The sequence below is a fragment of the Salvelinus alpinus genome, chromosome 2 (assembly GCF_045679555.1).
Source record: "Salvelinus alpinus chromosome 2, SLU_Salpinus.1, whole genome shotgun sequence".
NCBI lineage: Eukaryota > Metazoa > Chordata > Actinopteri > Salmoniformes > Salmonidae > Salvelinus > Salvelinus alpinus.
Genome location: NC_092087.1, coordinates 71,002,199 through 71,030,004, shown reverse-complemented (window position 1 = coordinate 71,030,004; position 27,806 = coordinate 71,002,199). Strand labels below are relative to the sequence as shown.

General features: G+C 43.8%; 2 protein-coding genes across 2 annotated transcripts; both read left to right on the top strand.

Moving 5' to 3' along the window:
* Positions 1-3,809: 3,809 nt before the first annotated feature.
* Positions 3,810-9,477, top strand: LOC139567624 (keratin, type I cytoskeletal 13-like). The gene is made up of 7 exons (XM_071388993.1): positions 3,810-4,442; positions 5,002-5,084; positions 5,403-5,559; positions 5,797-5,958; positions 6,098-6,223; positions 8,392-8,612; positions 8,836-9,477. Exons 1-7 carry the CDS (start codon positions 3,885-3,887, stop codon positions 9,032-9,034), a joined length of 1,506 nt encoding a protein of 501 aa, XP_071245094.1. The 5' UTR covers positions 3,810-3,884; the 3' UTR covers positions 9,035-9,477.
* Positions 9,478-15,354: 5,877 nt separating this feature from the next.
* LOC139567620 (keratin, type I cytoskeletal 13-like) lies at positions 15,355-19,082 on the top strand. The gene is made up of 7 exons (XM_071388990.1): positions 15,355-15,954; positions 16,486-16,568; positions 16,886-17,042; positions 17,280-17,441; positions 17,581-17,706; positions 18,030-18,250; positions 18,440-19,082. Exons 1-7 carry the CDS (start codon positions 15,400-15,402, stop codon positions 18,654-18,656), a joined length of 1,521 nt encoding a protein of 506 aa, XP_071245091.1. The 5' UTR covers positions 15,355-15,399; the 3' UTR covers positions 18,657-19,082.
* Positions 19,083-27,806: the final 8,724 nt, after the last annotated feature.

Below are 27,806 nucleotides of genomic sequence, written 5' to 3'. Positions count from 1 at the left end.
GATGTTGGGTGATTGGGCCTGGTTCGCAGTCAGCTTTCCAATTCATCCCAAAGGTCTTCGATAGAATATCATTGTATGCTGTAGCATTAAGATTTCCCTTCACTGGGACTAAGGGGCCTATCCCGAACCATGAAAACCAGCCCCAGAACATTATTCCTCCTCCACCAAACATTACAGTTGGCACTATGCATTAGGGACAGTAGCGTTTCTCCTGGCATCTTCCAAACCCAGATTAGTCCGTCGGACTGCCAGATGGTGAAGCGTGATTCATCACTCCAGAGAACACGTTTCCACTGTTCTAGAGTCCAATGGAGGTGAGCTTTACACCACTCCAGCTGAAGCTTGGCATGGCACATGGTGATCTTATGCTTTTGTGCGGCAGTTCGGCCGTGGAAACCTATTTCTTTAAGCTCCAGACTAACTGTTTTGTGCTGACCTTGCTTCCAGAGGCACTTTGGAACTCGGTAGTGAGTGTTGTAACCGAGGACAGACTATTTTTACACGCTTCAGCACCCGGCGGTCCCGTTCTGTGAGCTTGTGTGGCCTATCACTTCGCGGCTGAGCCGTTGTTGCTCCTAGAGGTTTCAACTTCACAATAACAGCACTTACAGTTGACTGGGGCAGCACTAGCAGGGCAGAAATTTGACAAACTGACCTGTTGGAAAGGTAGCATTTACATTTACAGCACATAGCATCCTATGACGGTGCCACGTTGAAAGTCACTGAGCTCTTCATTAAAGCCATTCTACTGCCAATGTTTGTGTATGGAGATTACATAGCTGTGTGCTCGATTTTATACACTTGTCAGCAACGGGTGTGGCTGAAATGGCCAAATCTACACATTTGAAGGGGTGTCCACATACTTTTGGCCATGTACTGTATGATAGATGATATAGTCAAATCAAATTCTATTTGTCACATACACATGGTTAGCAAATGTTAATGCGAGTGTAGCGAAATGCTTGTGCTTCTAGTTCCGACAATGCAGTAATAACCAACGAGTAATCTAACCTAACAATTCCACAACTACTACCTTATACACACAAGTGTAAAGGGATAAAGAATATGTACATAAAGATATATGAATGAGTGATGGTACAGAACGGCATAGGCAAGATGCAGTAGATGGTATCGGGTACAGTATATACATATGAGATGAGTAATGTAGGGTATGTAAACATAAAAGTGCATAGTTTAAAGTGGCTAGTGATACATGTATTACATAAAGATGGCAAGATGCAGTAGATGATATAGAGTACAGTATATACATATACATTATATTAAGTGGCATTGTTTAAAGTGGCTAGTGATACATTTTTACATACATTTCCATCAATTCCCATCAATTCCCATTATTAAAGTGGCTGGAGTTGAGTCAGTATGTTGGCAGCGGCCACTAAATGTTAGTAGTGGCTGTTTAACAGTCTGATGGCCTTGAGATAGAAGCTGTTTTTCAGTCTCTCGGTCCCTGCTTTGATGCACCTGTACTGACCTCGCCTTCTGGATGATAGCGGGGTGAACAGGCAGTGGCTTGGGTGGTTGTTGTCCTTGATGATCTTTATGGCCTTCCTGTGACATCGGGTGGTGTAGGTGTCCTGGATGGCAGGTAGTGATTAATGCGTTCAGATTAACCTCTAACGAGCCTCTACCCCGGGTCCGGGATCACCCCCCACCCCCCCACACACTGATTAGCATAGCTAGCATAGCTTCACAAGTAGATAGTAGCATCTAAATATCATTAAATCACAAGTCCAAGACACCAGATGAAAGATACAGATCTTGTGAATAAAGCCACCATTTCAGATTTTTAAAATGTTTTACAGGGAAGACAAAATATGTAAATCTATTAGCTAAACACGTTAGCAAAATACACCACTTTTCTAACTCCATCAGTTTCTTACTACTTCAGGTGCTATCACCAATTCGGCTAAACTAAGATATTGATAGCCACTAACCAAGAAAAAACCTCTTCAGATGACAGTCTGATAACATATTTATGGTATAGGATAGGTTTTGTTAGAAAAAAGTGCATATTTCAGGTAGAAATCACAGTTTACAATTGCACCGACCATCACAAGACGACTAGAATTACTATAGAGAGCAACGTGTATGACCAATTTACTCTTAATAAAACATTTCATAAGAATAGACAAAGCATAGCAATGGAAAGACCCAGATCTTGTGATTCCAGACAATATTTCAGATTTTCTAAGCGTTTTACAGCGAAAACACAATAAATCGATAAGTTAGCATACCACATGTGAAAACGTTACCAGAGCATCGATTCCAGCCAAAGAGCGCTATAACGTAATCACCGCCAAAATATATTAATTTTTTCACTAACCTTCTCAGAATTCTTCCGATGACACTCCTGTAACATCATTTTACAACATACATATACAGTTTGTTCGAAAATGTGCATATTTAGCCATACAAAACCGTGGTTACACAATGAAAATACTAGGAAATCAAGCCTCAAAATGTCTGACGTCATCTTTCAGAGTGATCTAGTTTAATTGAAAGCTAATCATATACTTGACTAAAAAATACAGGGTTGACAGGAATCGAAAGACAAATTAGTTCTTAATGCAATCGCTATGTTAGATTTTTTAAATTAACGTTACTAGACATATAGTGTGCGTCGCAGCCAGACCAGTGCCTGCAAAAGTGGCGCGCAAACACTATGACATTTTTCCACATAAATACGTAATAACATCATAAATAGTTCCTACTTTTGGACGAGCTTCCATCAGTATCTTGGGCAATGTGTCTTTTCTTCAAAAGAATAGTTGCTTTGTTGTAAAACGTCCTCTTCACCTTTGGAACTAGCTGCTACCATTAGCTATGTCGCACACACATGTCCAAATCCTCAAACTAGATACAAAGGAAATTCAGAAAAATAGCACTATACTCGCATAAACTGATATAAATCGGTTTCAAATAACATCGTTATGATGTTTCTAACACCTATATTTAATTAAATTACAGACGGATACATCTCTGGTCGATAACTGAGCGTTCCAAAATTTCATCCTGACTTCTTGCCAGGCGCCATGACGAACGAGACAAAGAAAGGTACTCTCGTTCCATCCGGCTTTATAACCTCGGACAGCTACGCAGACAGACCATTCCACTTCTCATTGGTTACTGACATCCAGGGGAAGGCGGGTGCAGTTCAATTCCAGCCATAGGATATACACAGGCTTTAAAACTGAACCCAGATCAGAGGATAATTCTCAGACCTTCGCAAGTCATGTCAGGATTTTTGCTGTAGAGGGAGTTCTGGGTCACCCACAGACATAATTCAAACGGTTTTAGAAACTAGACAGTGTTTTCTATCCAATATTAGTAAGGATATGCATATTGTACGATCAAGAATTGAGCAATAGGCCGTTTAATTTGGAGACCAAAATATGCTAATGCGGAACAGCACCCCCTATAGTTGCAAGAAGTTTTAATTGCTTTTATCTAAATTAATTGCACTGGCCTGGCACCTTGTTTGTGTGAACACGCCAATGTAACCTGACTGACTGCACCCTTCTGATTTATGGCAACATTTATCCATTGTTTTTGGACTGAGACTGGACCACCCTGGAATACTCAACACCTCTTGGAAAGCCATTCTGGTGTGTCTTTGGCACACCATCTCCTTCTGCATCCTGGCGTTTGCCAGCAGGTTGTCAAAGTGGGTGGAAGAGCCCTGCCCTGCCCTGCTCTACATGAGGTGATACCTCTCTGTATTCCTCCCTTCTTCATCTCCCACCCATGTCCCCCTCCCACCCTCCCTCCTTCTGCCCTGTGCAGCATAAAAAGGGAACAGTGGCTGGGCCGTGCACCACATTCTCTCTCCTCATCCCAGGCAGGCAGACTCCCTCTCAGCAGCCATGTCCTTCTCCAGATCTAGCATGTCCTACAGCAGCAGCGGCGGTGGAGGCGGAGGTGGCACCATGTCCATGAGGTCTGGAGGTGGAGGTGGAATGGGTATGGGCTCCTCCCGCTTCTCCTCGATGGGTGGTGGTGGCGGTGGAGGAGGCCGCGTCACTGCCATGAGGGCCGGCAGTGTGTATGGAGGTGCAGGAGGCTCTGGGGTGCGCATCTCTAGCTCCTCGTTCGGTTCCGGCGGCGGAGGTGGTGGTGGCGGTTATGGTTTCGGCCTGGGAGGGGGTGGCGGCGGCAGCTGCTTTGGTTTCGGCATGGGAGGGGGTGGTGGTGGTGGTGGTGGTGGCGGCGGTGGAGCCGACATTAATGTGTCGGTCAATGAGAAGGCCACAATGCAGAACCTGAACGACCGCCTGTCCACCTACTTGGAGAAGGTGCGCATGCTAGAGGCGGCCAACACCGAGCTGGAGCTGAAGATCCGTCAGTTCGTGGAGAGCAAGACTTCCCCCAGCGCTCGCGACTACTCTGGCTTCTACGCTACTATCGCCGACCTGAGGGACAAGGTACGTGACGTGTTTCCTAGATGGTAAGAGCACTCAATGATGACATCACAGCATGTCAAAACATGATAATGTCTGCATTGTGAAAATGTTATTCTTTGTTAGAGAGTACAGGTACATGGTGTACACGTCATCAGATTGTTTTTCCAACAAGTTACTCATAGGGAAATTAATATGACTTTTAGAAAATGCTAAATGATATACATTTGTTATAATTGATTCAACCAAGAATTTGCACCAAAGATAGATGCAAAGACAGTATGCATATTATCAGCTGAAGCATTGAAAATAAAGCAGATCATTAAAGCCAATCCTTCCTCTCTCTTAATAGCCCCTATGCGATTGCAAAAGTTGCAAATTGTTTCTTGTGTCATGTCATGCTTTACAATGATCATAACAACAACAGGTTCCCTGTAATGCTTCTATGGTCTATCATTTACAGTGCAGCTGAAACTCAGAACTCAATGAGTACAGTGTGGTATCACTGTTTGTGTGTACTGCATTCGTGTCAAATTCCATGCATACCCCATCCTGAAATGTTTTGCCATCCTCCACCTCTCAGATCCAGGCTGCCACCTGCTTGAACGGAAGCATCTATCTCAGCATCGACAACGCAAAGCTCGCTGCAGACGACGTCAGAAACAAGTAAGTACACCCAACACCATCCACAGATACAGTACACTGCTGGTGCATTACATTAACCACATGGAATAACCCCAAATCTGTAAAAACCCTCATACTGTTTTTTATTACATTTTGTGTTGAATCTACAAAAAAGGAAACCAAATGACATTACCCTTCAGCTCCACCATAACCACACCCTCCCAACGGACATATCAGAAGCCTGGTGTTACTTTCTGATATTTAAACTTAATGGAATACTAGATTCTATAACCCCCCTGCTATTCTCACAGAGGAACACATTCAGGCAGTTCTTTGACCTAAGCTCTCTCCATCTCTCAGGTATGAGAACGAGCTGGCCATGCGTCAGTCAGTGGAGGCTGACATCGCCGGGCTGAAGAGGATGCTGGACGAGATGACTATGGGTAGATCTGACCTGGAGATGCAGATCGAGGGGCAGAAGGAGGAGCTAATCTATCTCAAGAAGAACCATGAGGAGGTGGGTGTGGGCTGATGGAACATATCCATACAGTCCCTTAATGTATTACATCTATTGACCACGTCAACCTGCTAAGGGTCTTCATTAGAACACCATTGCTGGCTTTCAAGCACATCTGTATCAAGCAATGGCGTTCAAATGTATAATGAAGACAGAGGGCAGATCAAGTTGTTACCATCAGGCAGAGGTTAGTCACTTCTTAATCCTTTAAACTTACCCCTATGTTTTTCTCCACAGGAGCTGCTTGCCATGAGGACGCAGATGACTGGACAGATCAACGTGGAGGTGGACGCAGCACCACAGGAGGACCTGACCAGGGTCATGGCTGAGATCCGGGAGCAGTACGAGTCTGTTAATGCCAAGAACCAGCGCGACCTGGAGTCCTGGTTCCAGACCAAGGTAGAACCTCTAGAACCCCTAAACTATGTTCATGGTGTAGATGTTCCTTTACTTCTAGTTGGAAAAGTTGTCACATTCTATCATGAGCTGAAATGTTGGTTTGTTCTTGTGATGATTGACCACATATTGTGTTTTACAGACATTGACGTTGAACCAGGAGGTGGCGTCCAGCACAGAGGTTCTCCAGACCTCCAAGTCAGAGATTTCGGATATCCGTCGCACACTGCAGGGCCTGGAAGCCGAACTGCAGTCACAGCTCACCATGGTGAGCTGTAATTACAAACATCTGACCAAGGACCACAGTTTAGGGCACATTACTTACACAACTTTCTGCAACTTTTATCAATAATCAACATTTGACTCTTTCATCATTCTCTACCATCCCTCAAGTATCTCACTTTCACCTGGACTCTAACACTATGTCTCAAGTTGTTATAGCCAGGCATCAAATCAAATCAAATCATTTTTATTTATAAAGCCCTTTTTACATCAGCTGATATCTCAAAGTGCTGTACAGAAACCCAGCCTAAAACTCCAAACAGCAAGCAATGCAGGTGTAGAAGCACGGTGGCTAGGAAAAACTCCATAGAAAGGCCAGAACCTAGGAAGAAACCTAGAGAGGAACCAGGCTATGAGCGGTGATCAGTCCTCTTCTGGCTGTGCCGGGTGGAGATTACAACAGAACATGGCCAAGATGTTCAAATGTTCATAGATGACCAACAGGGTCAAATAATAATAATAATCACGGTGGTTATCGAGGGTGCAACAGGTCAGCACCTCAGGAGTAAATGTCAGTATGCTTTTCGTAGCCGATCACATTCAGAGTAACTCTACCGCTCCTGCTGTCTCTAGAGAGTTGAAAACAGCAGGTCTGGGACAGGTAGCACATCCGGTGAACAGGTCAGGGTCCCATAGCCGCAGGCAGAACAGTTGAAACTGGATCAGCAGCACGGCCAGGTGGACTGGGGACAGCAAGGAGTCATCAGGCCAGGTAGTCCTGAGGCATGATCCTAGGGCTCAGGTCCTCCGAGAGAGAGCGAGAGAGAGAGAGAAAGAGTGAAAGAAAGAAAGAAAAGTTAGAAAGAGAGAGAGAATTAGAGAGAGCATACTTAAATTCACACAGGACACAGGATAAGACAGGATAAATACTCCAGATATAACAGACTGACCCTAGCCCTCCTACACATAAACTACTGCAGCATAAATACTGGAGGCTGAGACAGGGGGGTCGAGGGCCAAACAGGCAGGATATATCCCCACCCACTTTGCCAAAGCACAGCCCCCCACACCACTAGAGTGATATCTTCAACCACCAACTTACCATCCTGAGACAAGACCGAGTATAGCCCACAAAGATCTCCGCCACGGCACAACCCAAGGGGGGGTGCCAACCCAGACAGGAAGCTCACGTCAGTGACTCAACCCACTCAAGTGATGCACCCCTCCTAGGGACGGTATGGAAGAGCACCAGTAAGCCAAGTACTCAGCCCCCGTAATAGGGTTAGAGGTGGAGAATCCCAGTGGAGAGAGGGGAACCAGCAAGGCAGAGACAGCAAGGGCGTTTCGTTGCTCCAGTGCCTTCCGTTCACCTTCACACTCCTGGGCCAGACTACACTCAATCATAGGACCTACTGAAGAGATGAGTCTTCAATAAAGACTTAAAGGTTGAGACCGAGTCTACGTCTCTCACATGGATAGGCAGACCATTCCATAAAAATTTAGCTCTATAGGAGAAAGCCCTGCCTCCAGCTGTTTGCTTAGAAATTCTAGGGACAATAAGAAGGCCTGCGTCTTGTGACAATAGCGTACGTGTAGGTATGTACGGCAGGACCAAATCGGAAAGATAGGTAGGAGCAAGCCCATGTAATGCTTTGTAGGTTAGCAGTAAAACCAGTGTAGAGAGGCTAGCACTGGACTAATATGATCAAATGTTTTGGTTCTAGTCAAGATTCTAGCAGCCGTGTTTAGCACTAACTGAAGTTTATTTAGTGCTTTATCCAGGTAGCCGGAAAGTAGAGCATTGCAGTAGTCTAACCTAGAAGTGACAAAAGCATGGATACATTTTTCTGCATCATTTTTGGACAGAAAGTTTCTGATTTTTTAATGTTACGTCGATGGAAAAAAGCTGTTCTTGAAACAGCCTTGATATGTTCGTCAAAAGAGAGATAAGGGTCCAGAGTAACGCCGATGTCCTTCACAGTTTTATTTGAGACGACTGTACAACCATCAAGATTAATTGTCAGATTTAACAGAAGATCTCTTTGTTTCTTGGGACCTAGAACAAGCATCTTTGTTTTGTCCGTTACTATAGCTAACCTCTACCTGCCTTCATATTCAATTACTCAAGCTAACGTTTTGAGTATGACAGTAAACATTCCAAATTCCAAACCTACTCCCACAGTTTTTGACGCATCATCTCTGTCTCTCCAATAGAAAGGCTCCCTGGAGAACACGCTGGCGGAGACGGAGGGTCGTTACTCCATGCAGCTGGGACGCCTCCAGAACCAAGTGACCAGTCTGGAGGAGCAGCTAGTGTCTCTCCGCAGCGACATGGAACGCCAGGGCCAGGAGTACAAGATGCTGCTGGACATCAAGACACGCCTGGAGATGGAGATCGCTGAGTACAGGAGGCTGCTGGACGGAGAGGCTTGCGGGTAAGGCAGGATGGGAAGACGGGTGACAAGGGTCCTTGAAACAAGTGAAAATGAATGAATGTCTCCTTCAACATTTGACTTTTGAAACAATTTTAATTTAACTTCACCTTAATATGAGCCATTGTTACTTTTGACGTGAATTTACTGCTATGTGACCTTTAATAGATACTTATTATGATCATAGATGCCAACTATGCTAACCATGGGTTTCCCTTCCTCACAGCCTCGGCCTCATCTCCTCGAAATCTGGCCACAGCTCCTCCAGCTCCCACATCAGCTCTTCTAGCTCCGGCCTCAACTCCGGCCTCAGCTCCTCCGGCTCCGGCCCCAGCTCCTCCACCAAAGGCAATGTGGTGATCATCGAAGCGGAAATAGTGGATGGAAATGTTGTCTCCTCAAGTGAAACCAAGCTGGTTTGTTAAGGTCCCACACACACAGCGAGCACTGCTGCAAGCAACGGGTTAACCCCATAGAAATATAATTACTAGAATGGGTATAGGAAATGAGAGTGGAATATTGGAATATTACTGCTCCACAGTGCTTTGTTCATGCAACCTAAAATACAACATTTCAATTTATACAAAGTCTTCGTCAGATGAAAAATCCCTATTTTCGTTATCTGTGTAATTTCTTTAGGCCAGTTCTGGTTTACTCTAGTTTAAGATGTGCATAACGTCCGTCTATACTTTCTAGAATGGCTAAAGCCCCTCAGACACCCATCATAGTACATTGATTTATTTTCTGGTAATTCTATTTCTATGGTTAACACCTCCAGAACAACATATTCTACTACATCTGGATGGGACACCAACAACAGACCCCATTGTGAATACAATAAAGATGCTCTGACTTGCTGACACCATCATTCTGTTTTCTGTGTCTTTCAACTTGATGTATCTGATCTGGCATGCTCCTATACATCTGACTATCATATAGGTTGTCATCTTTTGCACATGAGGCCAATTGTATGGTCTTGAGAAAGCATATGTTTCAGTATGATCTTGAATATTTTTATGACATTCACTTGTACATTGATCTGATGATGATCTTAGAAATGTTGAAAGTTGTCAGCAACATTATATAATTCTATTTTTTAAAGACAAATTACAAGTTCTTAGATTCAGAGTTATATACGGTGTAGAGAGTGTTTGTGGAGTCAACTCTAGTGCTGGACACCATGTTTTGTTGGAAAGATTTAGATTTGAAAACAATTAATTTGAAATTAGATGACAGAATGTATCATCTATTACATCCATTCTCAAAGATTCATTTATGATAAAGAATGAATATCTCTATAACAAATGAAACCACACAGTCCATTCTCATTCAACCACAATCGTTATTGATGGTTCTGTTGACAAATTATTACTTGATCTCATCCATATTCACATCGAGGTTCTGGGTGGTCTCCATCAGAACTACCATGTAGGTTTATGGAAGTAAGTCTGGTGCACAAGCCTCCTATTTTTTATATTGAAGTCAATGTAGCCAGAGGAGGATGGAAAACAGCTGTCCTCCGGCTACACCAGGGTGCTACCATAGAGGGTCCTGTTGAGACTTCTGTAGACCTTCATTGCGAAAGTGTGTTTAAGGTAATCAGGTATTTGGTGATGTGAGTATATGTAGCATAGTTTTTTTAAAGCATAACTTTATAATTTATAATTTTTTTGTATTTTTCTGAAAATCACTGAGTAGGGTGGTCCTCCTATTCCTCTGAGGATCCTCCACAGTTACACAACATCAGTAGTCATTGGAGTTAGATGATGGTACAGTTCGCGTTGACAGATATGACTGTGGGAGACTTAGGAGAATTGGGAAACTCTTGAAAAGTTGAGTGCTCTACTCAAAGTGGTGCACAGCCATAAATCAAGATGCAGACCACATAAACAGTACATGGCCAAAAGTATGTGGACACCTGCTCGTCGAACACATAATTTCAAAATTATGGGTATAAATATGGAGCTGGTCCCCCTATGCTGCTATAATAGCCTACACTATTCTTGAAAGGCTTTCCATTAGATGTTGGAACATTGCTGCAGGTACTTGGTTCCATTCAGCCACAAGAGCATTAGTGAGGTTGGGCACTGATATTGGGTGATTAGGCCCACAGCTGGCGTTCCAATTCGTCCCAAAGATGTTCAATAGAATGTCATTGTATGCTGTGGCGTTAAGATATCCCTTCCCTGGAACTAAGGGGCCTATCCCAAACCATGAAAACCAGCCCCAGACCACCAACATGCCGGTAGCGTTTTCCTGGCATCTTCCAAACCCAGATTCGTCCTTCGGACTGCCTGTTGGTGAAGCGTGATTCATCACTCCAGAGAACACTTTTCCACTGCTCCGTAGTCCAATGGCGATGAGCTTTACACCACTCTATCAGATGCTGGCATTGCGCATGGTGGCCTTAGGCTTTTGCGCTGCTGCTCGGCCGTGAAAACCTATTTCATAATGCTCCCGCCTAACTGTTTTGTGCTGACCTTGCTTCCAGAGGTAGTTTGGAACTCGGTAGTGAGTGTTGCAACAGAGGACAGACTATTTTTTACGTGCTTCAGCACTCGGCGGTCCCGTTCTGTGACCTTGTGTGGCCTACCACTTCGCGGCTGAGCCGTTGTTGCTCCTAGAGGTTTCGACTTCACAATAACAGCACTTACAGTTGACTGGGGCAGCACTAGCAGGGCAGACATTTGACAAACTAACCTGTTGGAAAGGTAGCATCCTATGACGGTGCCACGTTGAAAGTCACTGAGCTCTTCATTAAGGCCATTCTACTTCCAATGTTTGTTTATGGAGATTGCATAGCTGTGTGCTCGATTTTATTCACTTGTCAGCAATGGGTTTGGCTGAAATAGCCACATACTTTTTAGTAGTGTATGATAGATGATATAGTGATTTATTCATTCAGATCAATGTATTTAATCAAAAATGGAATGCATTCGCCTGGCACTGTCACGTCCTGACCATAGTTCTTATGTGTTTTGCTTGTTTAGTGTTGGTCAGGACGTGAGCTGGGTGGGCATTCTATGTTGTGTGTCTAGTTTGCCTGTTTCTGTGTTCGGCCTAATATGGTTCTCAATCAGAGGCAGCTGTCAATCGTTGTCCCTGATTGAGAATCATATATAGGTGGCTTGTTTTGTGTTGGGGATTTGTGGGTGGTTGTTTCCTGTGTCAGGAAACGGGGCTGTTACGGTTAGTTCGTTTGTTATTTTGTATTGTTTTCGTGCATATTAAATCATGGAAACTTACCACGCTGCACATTGGTCCTCCGATCCTTCTCGCCTCTCCTCGTCCGAGGAAGAGCTAGACTGCCGTTACAGAACCACCCACCAAACTCGGACCAAGCAGCGTTGGCACGGGCAGCAGCATTAGCAGCGGCCCACTACACAGGACTGCCCCGAAACCTGAAGGATCTGGAGAAGGTCTGTATGGAGGAGTGGGCCAAAATCCCTGCTGCAGTGTGTGCAAACCTGGTCAAGAACTACAGGAAACGTATGATCTCTGTAATTGCAAACAAAGGTTTCTGTACCAAATATTAAGTTCTGCTTTTCTGATGTATCAAATACTTATGTCATGCAATAAAATGTAAATTAATTACTTAAAAATCATACAATGTGATTTTATGGATTTTTGTTTTAGATTCCGTCTCTCACAGTTGAAGTGTACCTATGATAAAAATTACAGACCTCTACGTGCTTTGTAAGTAGGAAACACTGACGATTTTGCAGGTTATCAAATACTTGTTCTCCCCACTGTATAGGTGGCTTGTTTTGTGTTGGGGATTTGTGGGTGGTTGTTTCCTGTGTCAGTGTTTGTGCCACACGGGGCTGTTACGGTTAGTTCTTTTGTTATTTTGTATTGTGTATTGTTTTTGTGCATATTAAATCATGGAAACTTACCACGCTGCACATTGGTCCTCCGATCCTTCTCGCCTCTCCTCGTCGGAGGAGGAAGAGCTAGACTGCTGTTACAGGCACCTTGTTTGTGTGAACATGCCAATGTAAACTGACTGACTACACCCTTCTGATTTAGCATTGCTCAGAAAATACCATAATTTCACAAATGTAATAAGACACAGATGATACACTTTGGATTTGAATCCACTTCAACTAGATTGTGGTCTAGAAATTACTGCTTCAGGATGTCTTCTTTTAGACATACAGTTGAAGTCGGAAGTTTGCAGACACCTTAGCCAAATACATTCAAACTCAGTTTTTCACAATTCCTGACATTTAATCCTAGTAAGAATTTCCTGTTTTAGGTCAGTTAGGATCACCACTTTTTTTTAAGAATGTGATATGTCAGAATAATAGTAGGGGGAATGATTTATTTCAGCCTTTATTTCTTTCATCACATTCCCAGTGGGTCAGAAGTTTACATACGCTCACTTAGTATTTGGGAGCATTGCCTTTAAATTGTTTAACTTGGGTCAAACATTTCGGGTAGCCTTCCACAATAAGTTGGGTGAATTTTGGCCCATTCCTCCTGACAGAACTCGTGTAACTGAGTCAGGTTTGTAGGCCTCCTTGCTCGCACATGCTTTTTCAGTTCTGCCCACACATTTTCAATTGTATTGAGGTCAGGGCTTTGTGATGGCCACTCCAATACCTTGACTTTGTTGTCCTTGCCACAACTTTGGAAGTATGCTTGGGGTCATTGTCCATTTGGAAGACCCATTTGCGACCAAGTTTTAACTTCCTGACTGATGTCTTGAGATGTTGCTTCAATATATCCACATCATTTTCCTGCCTCATGATGCCATCTATTTTTTGAAGTGCACCAGTCCCTCCTGCAGCAAAGCACCCCCACAACATGATGCTGCCACCCCCGTGCTTCACGGTTGGGATGGGGTTCTTTGGCTTGCAAGCCTCTCCCTTTTTCCTCCAAACATAAAGATGGTCATTATGGCCAAACAGTTACATTTTTGTTTCATCAGACCAGAGGACATTTCTCGAAAAAGTATGATCTTTGTCCCCATGTGCAGTTGCAAACCGTAGTCTGACTTTTTTTGTGTGGTTTTGGAGCGGTGGCTTCTTCCTTGCTGAGCGGCCTTTCAGGTTATGTCGATATAGGACTCGTTTTACTGTGGATATAGATACTTTGTACCTGTTTCCTCCAGCATCTTCACAAAGACCTTTGATGTTGTTCTGGGATTGATTTGCACTTTTTGCACCAAAGTATGTTCATCTCTAGGAGACAGAACGCGTCTCCTTCCTGAGCGGTATGCCGGCTGTGTGGTCCCATGGTGTTTATACTTGCGTACTATTGTTTGTCCAGCTGAACATGGTACCTTCAGGCATTTGGAAATTGCTCCCAAGGATGAACCAGACTTGTGGAGGTCTATTTTCTGAGGTCTTGGCTGATTTATTTTGATTTTCCCATGATGTCAAGCAAACAGGCCCTGAGTTTGAAGGTAGGCCTTCAAATACATCCACAGGTATGCCTCCAATTGACTCAAATGATGTCAATTAGCCTGTCAGAAGCTTCTAAAGCCATGACATCATTTTCTCTACTTTTCCAAGCTGTTTAAAGGCACAGTCAATTTAGTGTATGTAAACTTTGACCCACTGGAATTGTGATACAGTGAAATAATCTGTCGTAAACACTTGTTGGAAAAATACGTGTGTCATGCACAAAGTAGATGTCCTAACTGACTTGTCAAAACTATAGTTTCTTAACAATACATTTGTGGAGTGGTTGAAAAACAAGTTTTAATGACTCCAACCTAAGTGTATGTAAACTTCCGACTTCAACTGTATTTGTTCATGCGAAGGAGGTCTGTTTGTTCCTACGTTGGGGATATTGTGTGTCCGGAAGAACCAGTTACAGAATTTCAATGGACAGGGGTTGAGTTCTGGGTGAATCTAGTGACTGTCAGTGGCTCTATGTGCTGTTGTGCTCGGCTCAGCTCGCTGTGACTGGGTTGTAAACAGCCACATACAACCAGGAAATTATTTATGAATAATTAAAAGGCAAAGTAAGGTGAGGAGGTATATTTTAGTTTTTACTAACTTTAGACAAGTATTAGGGCAACATTTATCCATTGTTTTTGAACTGAGGCTGGACCACTCAGGAAAACTCAACACCTCTTAGAAAGCCATTCTGGCATGTCTTTGGCATTAAAATATGTGTAATTCTCCCGTTGTGAAATAAAAAGTTTAACCTGGGCTTTGCTCCTTTCATATTTATTTTGATCCTGACAAATTCCCCAGTCCCTGTCTTGGTACATATCAGGTAGAGGAGGTAAATAGCCATTCAGTGTTTAAAACAATATGCTCAGAAAACATGTCAAAGTTCACCTGTCACAGCATGTCGAAGTTAAACTGTGTGTGTTGACTGATTGACTGACCTACCTGGGGCTAATAGAAGCAGGTTTGTTTATGCTTTCAACCAGACACTATTACGGGAGAGGAATTCCATCTATTTATAGGTGCACTTTTATATGTTTCTGCAGGCAGACACCATATATAGAGTGAGATGGGGAGAGTGGAGTTGCACAACAATAGTATATTTTCAATATTTGCATATCCACACATACAGTACATATCTATCCTCTTCCATCTCCTTCTGCATCCTAGCATGTCAAAGTGTGGGGGAGCATCACCTGCCCTACATGTGGTAAATCCTCCCTGTACTCCTCCCTTCTCTATTCCTCCCTTCTGCCTCTCCCACCCATGTCCTCCTCCCACCGTCCCTCCTTCTGCCCTGAGCAGCATAAAAAGGGAACAGTGGCTGGGCCGTGCACCACATTCTCTCTACTCATCCCAGGCAGGCAGACTCCCTCTCAGCAGCCATGTCCTTCTCCAGATCTAGCATGTCCTACAGCAGCAGCGGCGGTGGAGGCGGAGGTGGCACCATGTCCATGAGGTCTGGAGGTGGAGGTGGAATGGGTATGGGTATGGGCTCCTCCCGCTTCTCCTCGATGGGTGGTGGTGGCGGTGGAGGAGGCCGCGTCACTGCCATGAGGGCCGGCAGTGTGTATGGAGGTGCAGGAGGCTCTGGGGTGCGCATCTCTAGCTCCTCGTTCGGTTCCGGCGGCGGAGGTGGTGGTGGCGGTTATGGTTTCGGCCTGGGAGGGGGTGGCGGCGGCGGTAGCGGCTTTGGTTTCGGCATGGGAGGGGGTGGTGGTGGTGGCGGTGGAGCCGACATTAATGTGTCGGTCAATGAGAAGGCCACAATGCAGAACCTGAACGACCGCCTGTCCACCTACTTGGAGAAGGTGCGCATGCTAGAGGCGGCCAACGCCGAGCTGGAGCTGAAGATCCGTCAGTTCATGGAGAGCAAGACGTCCCCCAGCGCTCGCGACTACTCTGGCTTCTACGCTATTATCGCCGACCTGCAGGATAAGGTACGTGACGTGTTTCCTAGATGGCAAGAGCACTCAATAACGACATCACAGCATGTCAAAACATGAGCATGTCTGCATTGTGACAATGTTATGCTTTATTAGAGAGTATAGGTACGGTGAACACATGTCAGTTACTGAGAGTGATATATGACTATTGGAAAATGCAAAATTATATACATTTGTTATAATTGATTAAACCAAGATATTGCACTGAAGATAAATGACAAGACAGTATGCATATTTGCAGCTGAAGCATTGAAAATAAAGCAGATAATTGAAGCCAGTCCTTCCTCTCTCTTAAGAGCCCCTAGGCGATTGCAAAAGGTGCAATTAGTTTCTTTGTGTCATGCTTTACAATGTTCACAAAGATAACAGGTTCCCTGTAATGCTTCTATTAGCTATAATTTACAGTGCAGCTGAAACTCAGAACTGAGTGATCACAGTGTGATTTAACAGTTTGTGTGTACTGTATTAGTGTGGAATTCCACGCATGCCCCATCCTGAAATGTTTTGAAATCCTCCACCTCTCAGATCCAGGCTGCCACCTGCTTGAACGGAAGTATCTATCTCAGCATCGACAACTCAAAGCTCGCTGCAGACGACTTCAGAAACAAGTAAGTACACCCAACACCATCCACAGATACAGTACACTGCTGGTGCATTACATTAACCACATGGAATAACCCCAAATCTGTAAAAACCCTCATACTGTTTTTATTACATTTTGTGTTGAATCTACAAAAATAGAAACCAAATGACATTACCCTTCACCTCTACCATAACCACACCCTCCCAACAGACATATCAGAAGCCTGGTGTTACTTTCTGATATTTAAACTTAATGGAATACTAGAATCTATAACCCCCCTGCTATTCTCACAGAGGAACACATTCAGGCAGTTCTTTGACCTAAGCTCTCTCCATCTCTCAGGTATGAGAACGAGCTGGCCATGCGTCAGTCAGTGGAGGCTGACATCGCCGGGCTGAAGAGGATGCTGGACGAGATGACCATGGCCAGATCTGACCTGGAGATGCAGATCGAGGGGCTGAAGGAGGAGCTCATCTATCTCAAGAAGAACCATGAGGAGGTGGGTGTGGGCTGATGGAACATATCCATACAGTCCCTTAATGTATTACATCTATTGACCATGTCAACCTGCTATGGGTCTTCACTAGAACACCATTACTGGCTTTCAAGCACATCTGTATCAAGCAATGGTGTTCAAATGTATAATGAAGACAGAGGGAAGGTCAAGTTGTTACCATCAGGCAGAGGTTAGTCACTTCTTAATCCTTTAAACTTACCCCTATGTTTTTCTCCACAGGAGCTGCTTGCCATGAGGACGCAGATGACTGGACAAATCAACGTGGAAGTGGACGCAGCACCACAGGAGGACCTGACCAGAGTAATGGCTGAGATTCGTGAGCAGTATGAGGCCGTTAGTGCCAAGAACCAGCGTGACCTGGAGTCCTGGTTCCAGACCAAGGTAGAACCTCTAGAACCCCTAAACTATGTTCATGGTGTAGATGTTCCTTTACTTCTAGTTGGTAACATTGTGACATTCTATCATGAGCTGAAATGTTGGTTTGTTTCTGTGACGATTGACCACATATTGTGTTTTACAGACAGAGACGTTGAACAAGGAGGTGGCGTCCAGCACAGAGGTTCTCCAGACCTCCAAGTCAGAGATCTCGGAGATCCGTCGCACACTGCAGGGCCTGGAAATTGAACTGCAGTCACAGCTCAGCATGGTGAGCTGTAATTACAAACATCTGACCAAGAACCACAGTTTAGGGCACATTACTTACACAACTTTCTGCAACTTTTATCAATAATCAACATTTGACTCTTTCATTATTCTCTACCATCCCTCAAGTATCTCACTTTCACCTGGACTCTAACACTATCCCTCAAGTTGTTGTAGCCAGGCACCTCTACATTACTATAGCTAACATCTACCTGCCTTCACATTCAATCACTAGAGCTAACTTTTCAGTATGACAGTAAACATTCCAAATTCCAAACCTACTCCCACAGTTTTTGACGCATAATCTCTGTCTCTCCCGGCCAATAGAAAGGCTCCCTGGAGAACACGCTGGCGGAGACGGAGGGTCGTTACTCCATGCAGCTGGGACGCCTCCAGAACCAAGTGACCAGTCTGGAAGAGCAGCTAATGTCTCTCCGCAGCGACATGGAACGCCAGGGCCAGGAGTACAAGATGCTGCTGGACATCAAGACACGCCTGGAGATGGAGATCGCTGAGTACAGGAGGCTGCTGGACGGGGAGGCTAGCGGGTAAGGCAGGAAGCGATTGGATGTCTCCCTCAACATTTGATTTTAAAAACAATGTTCATTTGAAGTTGACCTTCGTTTGAGCCATGGTTACTTTTGACATGAATCTACAGCTATGTGACCTTTAATAGATATTATGATCATAGATCATAGATGCTAACTATGCTAACCATTGGTTTCCCTTCTTAACAGCCTTGTTCACAGCTCCTTGAAATCTGGACACAGCTCCTCCAGCTCCCATATCAGCTCTTCTAGCTCCGGCGTCAGCTCCGGCCTCAGCTCCGGCCTCAGCTCCTCCAGCTCCGGCCCCAGCTCATCCACCTCCACCACACGCAGGGTGGTGATCGTCACAGAGGAAATGGTGGATGGCAAGGTTGTCTCCTCAAGTGAAACCAAACACACCTCTTAAGGTCCCACACACACAGCGAGCACTGCAGCAAGCAATGGGTTAACCACAAAGAAATATAATTACTAGAATGGTTATAGGAAATGTGAGGCCAGAACGTGAAATATTGCGGTTCTCCAATGATTAATTCATACAACCTAAAATAGAACGTTACAACTTATAAAAAGTATTTGTCAGATAAAAAATCCCTATCCTCGTTATCAGTGTATCAGACATCCATCATGGAACATTGACTTGAATGAATTTTTTTTCTGGTAATTCTATTTCTATGGTTAATGTTTCTATTTCCATTTACGTAAATGTAAATGTAATGGTTAACACCTCCAGAACAACCTCCAGAACAACATATTCTACTACATCTGGATGGGACACCAACAACAGACCCCATTGTGAATACAATAAAGATGCTCTGACTTGCTGAAACCATCATTCTGTTTTCTGTGTCTTTTAACTTGATGTATCTGATCTGGCATGCTCCTGTACATCTGACTATCATATAGGTTGTCATCTTTTGCACATGAGGCCAATTCTATGGTCTTGAGAAAGTATATGTGTCAGTATGATCTTGAATATATTTATGACATTTCACTCGTACTGAGTTTAATACTTGCCAATATTTTTTGAAATGCTGATAGTAGAAATTTGAATGCAAGTTGTCAGCAAATTTACATCATTCTATCTCTATTAATCAAACTCTCAGTTTTTCAAGCATTAGATCCAGAGTTATATACTGTATGGAGAGTGTTTGTGTAGTCAACTCTAGTGCTGGACACCATGTTTCGGTGGAAAGATGTCAAATTGAATTCAAGTCATATGAAATGAGAGCACAACATGTATCTGCTATGACATCCATACTCACAGATTCATATAGTCAGTCTATTATAAAGCATTAATATCTCTGAAACAAGTGAAACCACACAGTGGAGTTTATAGGGTTAGTGTTGTCAGATATGACTGTGGGAGACATGAGAAACTCATACAACTCTTGAAAAGTAGAGTGCTCTACTCACAGTGGTGCACAGCCATAAATCAAGAGGCAGACCACATGTAAGGGAAAGGGAAAAGGGGATACCTAGTCAGTTGCACAACTGAATGCATTCAACTGAAATGTGTCTTCTGCCTTCATCCAATATAGTAATTCATGCATTCGGATTGATTGCTTTCATCTAAACGGATTTCTTTGCCCTGGCTCCTTCTATGTGTGAACATGTCAATACGGACTGACAGACTGACTGCACATTTCTGATTTAGCATTGCTTATAAAAGCCATAATATCACTTGATTGTGTTCTAGAGAATATTGCTATAGAATGTCTTCTTCATTACATATTTGTTCAGGCAACGGGGGTCTGTTTGTTTCTACATTGTATGTCTGGAAGAACCAGTTACGTAATGCCAATGGACAGGGGTTGAGTTACAGGTGAATCTGGGTGACAGCGGACTCTATGTTGCACTGCTGTACTCTGCTCCGTGTGACAGCCACAAACAACCAGATAATAAGTTATGAATTATAAAAGGTTGAGGCTAAAAGGAAGCGGTATACCTTAGTTTACACACAAACAAGCTATTGCATGCTCTATTTATATAAAGAAACAAACTAAAATCAACCTAAAACTGAACACTTTATGCCACTAGCTGAATGTCAGTGGAAAGTACATTCTAGTAGGGGGAATAATAATAAAAGTATTCCTTTACTTTGAAAAATCTTGTTCATCTGCTTTCAGTTAGAGTTTATATTGTTTTTAAGATTAAGATTAAGATTAAGAACTTTAATGGTCAATTTCACACAAGGTCCAAACCGAAATGACTTCCTCTTTTTACCCGACCCACACACACATACAGATTTTTTGGAGAGGTGTGGGGTGCTGCCACACTGGATGTCCGGGGAGCTTTTGTTGTGGGGGGTTAAGTGCCTTGCTCAAGGGCACAACAGCAGGCAATGACGTCTAAGATTTGATACCAGTATCCCTCCGGTTGCCAGCTCACTTCCCGACTGATTTTTCCCGTCGGACCCGGGATTCAATCTTGCAACCCGGTTGCTGGCTCCCCTCTCTAACTGCTAGCCTACCTGCCACCCTTTATGGGTGATTGCACAGTAGGCACAAGCTGCAATCCAAACTTAGAACTGGGTGTACACCATTGCTTTATTTAACCCTTATTCTACCAGGTGAATTGACTGAGAAGAGAACTCACTCTTATTTATAGCAACAACCTGGGAATAGCTGCAGGGGAGAGGTGAGGGGGTGAAAAAGTTGCTTAGAAAGCTTGGGATGATTAGATGGTCATCACGGTTGGAGGGCCAGATTTGGGAATTTAGCTAGGACATAATCATGGCCCACTAGATTGTGCGGTCTGTCATCTTTTTGGAGGGGAGAGGACAGGCAGAGGTCACTTTACATAGTTCATGCTTCATATATTTTCTCCTGAGGGGGTTCTGCATGTTCATTCCTGTCAAACATGTACATTCTTTGCTTGTGTCTGATCAACAGAGTAGCAGCAGCGTATATGATGATTGTTTGTGTGAGTGTGTGTGCATGTGTGTAGAGTCAGCATGAATGTGTGTGTGTGTTCTGTGTGTGTGAGAAAATTAAGTGTGTGTGTGTCAAATCAAATTTCAAATGTTATTTGTCACACACACTTGGTTAGCATATGTTCCTGCGAGTGTAGCGAAATGCTTGTTCTTCTAGTTCCGACAGTGCAGTAATATCTAACAAGTAATCTAACAAATTAGTGTGTGTGTGTGTGTGTGTGTGTGTGTGTGTGTGTGTGTGTGTGTGTGTGTGTGTGTGTGTGTGTGTGTGTGTGTGTGTGTGTGTGTGTGTGTGTGTGTGTTGGAGTATCAATGTGAGTGTGTAGAGTCCTGTGAGTGTGCATGAAGTAAGTGCAAAAATAAAGAAATCCATAAAAAGGGTCAGTACAGATAGACCGTGTAGTGATTTGGTTAGCTATTTAGTAATATCTCGCCAACAGATTTTCGTGGACAGATGAAACGACGAGAATCTGTCAAGGCTCACGTAGAATAATGTGATTACGAGCGGCAGTAGATCCTGGTTTTCCGATTTCGTCATTGATTATTTGGATGGATCAGAATTGGGGCGAAGGCGGTGCGTAAACTGGTACAGTGATTTTTAAGCCTGTGTGCGGATGATAAGCGGTTTCCACTAGATTCCACAGCCACAAAGTCATGATAAATACTGGTGAAATTTGTTAAAGGGAGGACTTTAGATGAGCTATTTAGCCGGCTGGTTACAGAAGCTGTTCAGGAGCCCGTTGGTGTCACGTACTGGTACCACTTGCCGTGAGAACAGTTTATGGCTTGGGTGGCTGGAGTCTTTTTCCGGGCCTTCCTTTCACGCCGCCTGATATAGAAGTCATGGATGGTAGAGAGCTTGGCCCAGGGATGTACTGGGCTGTCCACCCCACCCTCTGAGGCACCATGAAATCGAGGGTGGTGCAGTTGCCATACCAAGCAGTGATGCAGCCAGTCATGACGCTCTTAATGGTGCAGCTGTATAACTTTTTGAGGATTTGAGGGCCCATGCCAAATCTTTTCAACCTCGTGAGGAGGAAGACGCGCTGTCACGCCTTCTTCACGACTGTGTGTGTGGGCTATTTTAAGTCCTTAGTGATTTGGACACCGAGGAACTTGAAGCTCTCGACCCACTCCACTCACTCCCCGTCGATGTGGATGGGGGAGTGCTCACCCCCCCCTCTTTTTTTTATTTTATAATATGTTTATTATTTTCCAATAAAAATAAAGTAAAAAAGACAGCAATACAAACAATGACATTCATTGTACTGTTGAATGGGATGGCCAGTTTAGAGGACAAAACAAAAGTTAACTCACACATACACAAAATAAAACAAAATCCTATTAGGTGGTACATGTATAAGAAGACGGCATATAGTCATTACAAGCAGTGTAGTTCAGCCAAAAATAAATATTGAGTGGAGTACAGCACAGAGTAGCAGCAGATCGTCAGCCCAGTTATGAAGCGGGACTAGACCATTTATCCAGTATCGGCTGCCATATTTTGTAAAACAATGGACTTCTATTGGAGGTGTTGTATCGAATCTTTTCCATATGGATTACATTCCCTAAATCCCGTAACCACATTTCAAAGGTAGGTACAGTCTCCAATTTCCACAATTGCAATATGAGCCTTTTGGCTAATAGAGTACAAAGAGAGACAGCTTTCCCCTCCTGGTTATTCCCATCAACTGTACCAAACAGAGCGATCAATGGGTCTGGGGCTAGAACTCTATCAAAGGCCTTAGATAAGTAATCAAAAATGAGAGCCCAGTAAGCATGTAATTTAGGGCATGTCCAGAATAAGTGGGTCAACGTCCCCTCCTCCTGCTTGCACCTCTCACACAGTGGTGAGGTGTCCGGGAATATTTTATGCAGTTTTACTTTTGAGTAGTGTAACCTGTGTATCACCTTAAACTGTACAAGGTTGTGTCTGGCATTCACTGAACTGTGGTTTATATTCCTGAGAGCTTCTATCCAGTCCTCATTTGAGATTTCTGAACCAAGTTCTTGTTCCCAAGCCCTTTTAATGGTGTCTGTGGATACCTCTATGTGGGCCTGTAGCACATCATACAGTCTAGAGACCGACCCTTTTGAATGGGGTTTGACAAGGATCAAGCTATCTAATGTAGGACTATTTGGCTTCATGCCATACTGTGGGATATGTGTCCTTAAGAAATTCCTGATTTGGAGGTATCTGAAAAAATGTGTTGTTGGCATGTTGAACTTTGCCTGTAATTGTTGAAATGAAGCTAACTGACCATCTATGTATAAATTACCAATTGTTGTGAGCCCCTTCTCCCTCCACTGTGAAAACACCACATCATCCAATGCAGGGTGGAAAGCATGATTCAGGCTAATCGGGCTGTCTATGTAAACAGTGGGTATGTTAAGAAAATCCCTAATCTGTTTCCAGATCCTAAGCGTATGACAAATGACTGGATTGGAGTCATAAGTGGCTTTTTTCACATATGATGGGCTATTAACAAGTGCAGGGAGTGAGGAACGTTGACAGGAGGCCTGCTCGATCAAAAGCCATGAAGGCATATCCTTCTGTCTCATCGCAGGTAAACTTTCCCTCCAGAAAGACACAATGTTCAGATTAGCAGCCCAATAATACAGTTTGAAGTGAGGAAGGCCAAAGCCCCCCTCTATCTTGTACTTGCATAAATGCTTCTTTGAAATTCTGGCTGCCTTGTTATCCCATAAAAATGGAGTTACTACTGAATCCAGTTTCTTAAAATAGCTTTGTGGTATGAAATTGGGTAGACATTGGAAGAGGTAAAGAAACCTGGGTAGGACAACCATTTTAATAGCGTTTATACGACCAACCAAGGAAATAGGCAGAGTTTTCCAGAAATCTATATTTTGTTTAAGCTGATATATTTTCATGTCCCAATTCACTTTCAATAGCTGGTCAAGGTCTCTTGTCACTACAATGCCAAGGCTTGTGAACTTGTCCCTCACTGTTCTAAACGGGGTAGATTGCAGAAATTGCATATCCACAGGCCGTGATATTGGCATCAACTCACTTTTTTGCCAGTTTATCTTGTAGCCAGAGAAGGAGCCGAATGTGTTTATCAAGTTAAGTAATGGTGGAATAGAAGTTTTAGGCTTGGACAAAAACAAAAGAACATCGTCTGCATATAGGGAAATTTTGTGCTGTGTGTCTTTTATTTTAACAGAAGCTATATCGGCACATGCCCGAATGCGAGTAGCAAGGGGTTCCATGGCTATAGCGAAGAGAGCAGGCGAATTAGGGCACCCCTGTCTGCAGCCCTTGAACAGGTGGAATGACTGCGACATTTCCTGATTGGTTACCACGGACGCCATTGGGTGTGCATAAATAATTCTTATCCAATTAATAAATTCCTTTCCAAATCCGAAATGCTCCAGAACCGACATCATATACTTCCACTCAATCTGATCAAACGCCTTCTCTGCATCAAGAGCTATTACCACTGCCTCAACTTTATGATCATGATACATTACGTTGAAAAGGCGTCTCAAATTGTAGTATATATGTCGGCCCGGGATAAAACCTGTCTGGTCAGGGTGTATGATGTCGGAAATATATTTTTTCAATCGGTTTGCCAATATCTTTGTCAACACCTTGTTTTCTATGGGGAGTAACGACACGGGGCGATACGACGACATCTCCATGGAATCTCTATCTTTTTTCAAGATCAGGGCTATTGTAGCCTCATACAGTGTTTGCGGGAGTTTGGTATTTTCTTTGGATTGTTGAAACATTCGCAGCATAAGTGGAGATAGACTAGCGCAGTACTTCTTATAGAATTCTATTACATATCCATCGGGCCCAGGGGCCTTGCTGTTTGGAAATTGTGCTATCGCTGTGTTAATTTCATCTAAGGTTATCCCTGCATCGAGTGCGGCAGCTGCCCCCCTGTCTAGTTTAGGAAGTTCACATTCAGCGAGAAAGCGTTCCATAGTTTGTGGATCAGTAGCATCGCATTTTGATTGGTATAGCTCTGAGTAAAACTGTGCAAAGCATTTATTAATGTCCTGCGGATCTGTTACTATTTTACCCTTCTTGTCTTTTATTTTGTGAATAGCTCTAGATGCTTGTACATGCCTTAGCTGTCTTGCTAATAATTTATGTGGTTTGTCCCCCAGTTCAAAATAACTTTGTTGCGTTCTAGCAAGTAAAGAGCCCACCCGTTTCGAAAGGATGGTATTGTATTCATACTTTAACTTTGTGATCTTCTCAAGGACTGTATACGAGGAATTTGTCCTAAAAACGTTCTCCTGTTCCCCTAACTCTCTTTCAATTTCTCTCAGCCTAGTATTGGCACGTTTCTTCCTCTCTGATGTATAAGAAATAATGTAACCTCTAATCACAGCCTTTAGAGATTCCCAAAGGGTGGAGTCGTCAACATCCCCCGTGTCGTTAGTACTGAGGAAAAATGCAATCTGCTCCTTCAAATACTGACAAAAAGCCTCATCTTTCAACAGGTATGCGTCTAAGCGCCACGGTCGCCGACCTGTCGACATATTGTCGAGTTTCAGCACCATGGACAGAGGAGAGTGGTCCGTAATTAGAATGGGGTGATAGGTAACCGACTCAGCTGCTGAAATTAGTTTGGAGTCCAACAAAAAATAGTCAATTCTGGAATATGATTTATGAACTGATGAAAAGAAAGAATAATCCCTGTCTGTTGGGTGCGTCAGTCTCCAAATATCGACAATGTTAAGGTTTGTCATCAATGTATTTAGACAGACACTGGCATTTGATTGTTGAAGTGACCTTGATAGCTGTTTATCTAAAAGAGGATCTAACGTACAGTTAAAGTCACCTCCAACAATAACACTTGTATCCGAGATATTTGGTATGGCCTTAAATACCCTTTGAAAAAATAATGGATCATCGAAGTTGGGTCCATATAAATTGACCAAGGTTATTGGTTTTGAATTCAGTGTACCAGCCACAATAATATACCGACCATTAGGATCTGAAATCGAGGTTGAGTAAACAAAAGGAATGTTTTTCCTTATCAGGATTGCTACCCCTCTCGCTTTTGCATCAAAGTTAGACTGGTATATCTGACCGATCCAGCCGACTCGTAGCTTGGCCTGCGCGGAGCGTTTAATATGAGTTTCTTGAAGAAGCACTATGTCAGCACCCAGTGATTTAAGATGAGAAAAAACCTTAGCTCGTTTCACGACATGCCCTAATCCATTACAGTTCCAGCTGACTATCTTTATTCCACCTGGTCTACTCTGTGCTCGGTCACTATGTGGCATTTCTTATTTTAAAGCAAATTGCTGCTGTCATACAAAACCCAGAAGAAAAACGTCCCGCCGTGCGGGAGCTTGTCATGCCACCTGTATTAATAAACGTGAACATAAAACACAGACCCCATCCCCCCTCCCGTCCCTTTACTGAGTGACTTCCCCAAACGAAGCACTCCTTGGCTAACACACAAACCTTAGGGTGTCTAGACATAAAGCTTGAACTAACTCGTCGTCTATAGATGCTCCGCATATAAACTAATATTAAATAACACTTAACTTAACTCTCACGTTAGGGGGTGAGTGGCGCTAAAACATGACATGCCAAACAATGCTATATTAGTCACAACATCTCACCTATCATATAAGTCCCAATTTCTGATCTTCTGATCGAAAAGACATAGGCCGGAAATTCAATTCACACACATTCCTGTCACCCCCCCCTCTTTAATGTTGTCCACGATCAGCTCCTTGGTCTAACTGATGTTGAGGGAGAGGTTGTTGTCCTGGCACCACACTGTCAGATCACTGACCTCCTTCCTGTAAGCGGTCTCATAGTGACCGGTGATCAGGCCTACCACCGCCGTGTCGTCAGCAAACTTGATGGTGTCGGAGTTGTGTGTGGCCAGGCAGTCGTGGGTGAACAGGGAGATCAAGAAGGGACTAAGCACACACCCTTTTGGGGCCGCCATGTTGATGGTCAGTGTGGCGGAGGTTATGTTGCCTACCCTCACCACCTTTTCAGGATCTAGTTGCAGAGGGAGGTGTCAATGAACAGCATTCTCACATAGGTATTCCTCTTCTCTTGGTGGGTGAGAGCAGTGTGGAGTGCAATTGAGTATGCGTCGATCTGTTGGGGTAGGATGCAAATTGGAGTTGGTCTAGGGTGTCTGGAATGATGGAGTTGATGTGTGCCATAACCAGCCTTTCAAAACAGTTCATGATTACAGATGTGAGTCCTACAGGGCGGTAGTCATTGTGGCAGGTAGTCTTAGAGTTCTTGGGAACAGGAATGATGGGGGCAGCTTGAGACGTGGGGATTAGAGACTGAGATAAGGAGAGGTTGTAAATGGCTGTTCTGCGCAAGCACTGAGAACGTGCCCTGGAATACTGAGTGTTTACCTGATTAGCGAGATCACCCAGGGCTCTGAATCGGCGGGTGCACTCATGCACGGCTCGGTGTTGTTTTTGTTGAAGCGTGCATTAAATGCATTGAGTTCTTCTAGTAGAGAGACATCATTGGGAAGATCATGGCTGGGCCTTCCTTTGTAATCCGTAATGGACTATAGCCCCTGCCACATGCAGCGGGTGTCGAAGTCTGTGTAATAGGATTCCAGCTTGTTTCTATATTGTCCTTATGCTTGTTTGATG

Coding starts and splice junctions, on each gene's coding strand:
- LOC139567624 (XM_071388993.1), top strand. CDS start 3,885: ATGTCCTTCTCCAGATCTAGCATGTCCTACAGCAGCAGCGGCGGTGGA. Junction 5,085..5,402: donor GCAGACGACGTCAGAAACAA/GTAAGTACACCC, acceptor TCCATCTCTCAG/GTATGAGAACGAGCTGGCCA. Junction 6,224..8,391: donor TGCAGTCACAGCTCACCATG/GTGAGCTGTAAT, acceptor TCTCTCCAATAG/AAAGGCTCCCTGGAGAACAC.
- LOC139567620 (XM_071388990.1), top strand. CDS start 15,400: ATGTCCTTCTCCAGATCTAGCATGTCCTACAGCAGCAGCGGCGGTGGA. Junction 15,955..16,485: donor TCGCCGACCTGCAGGATAAG/GTACGTGACGTG, acceptor TCCACCTCTCAG/ATCCAGGCTGCCACCTGCTT. Junction 17,043..17,279: donor TCAAGAAGAACCATGAGGAG/GTGGGTGTGGGC, acceptor TTTTCTCCACAG/GAGCTGCTTGCCATGAGGAC.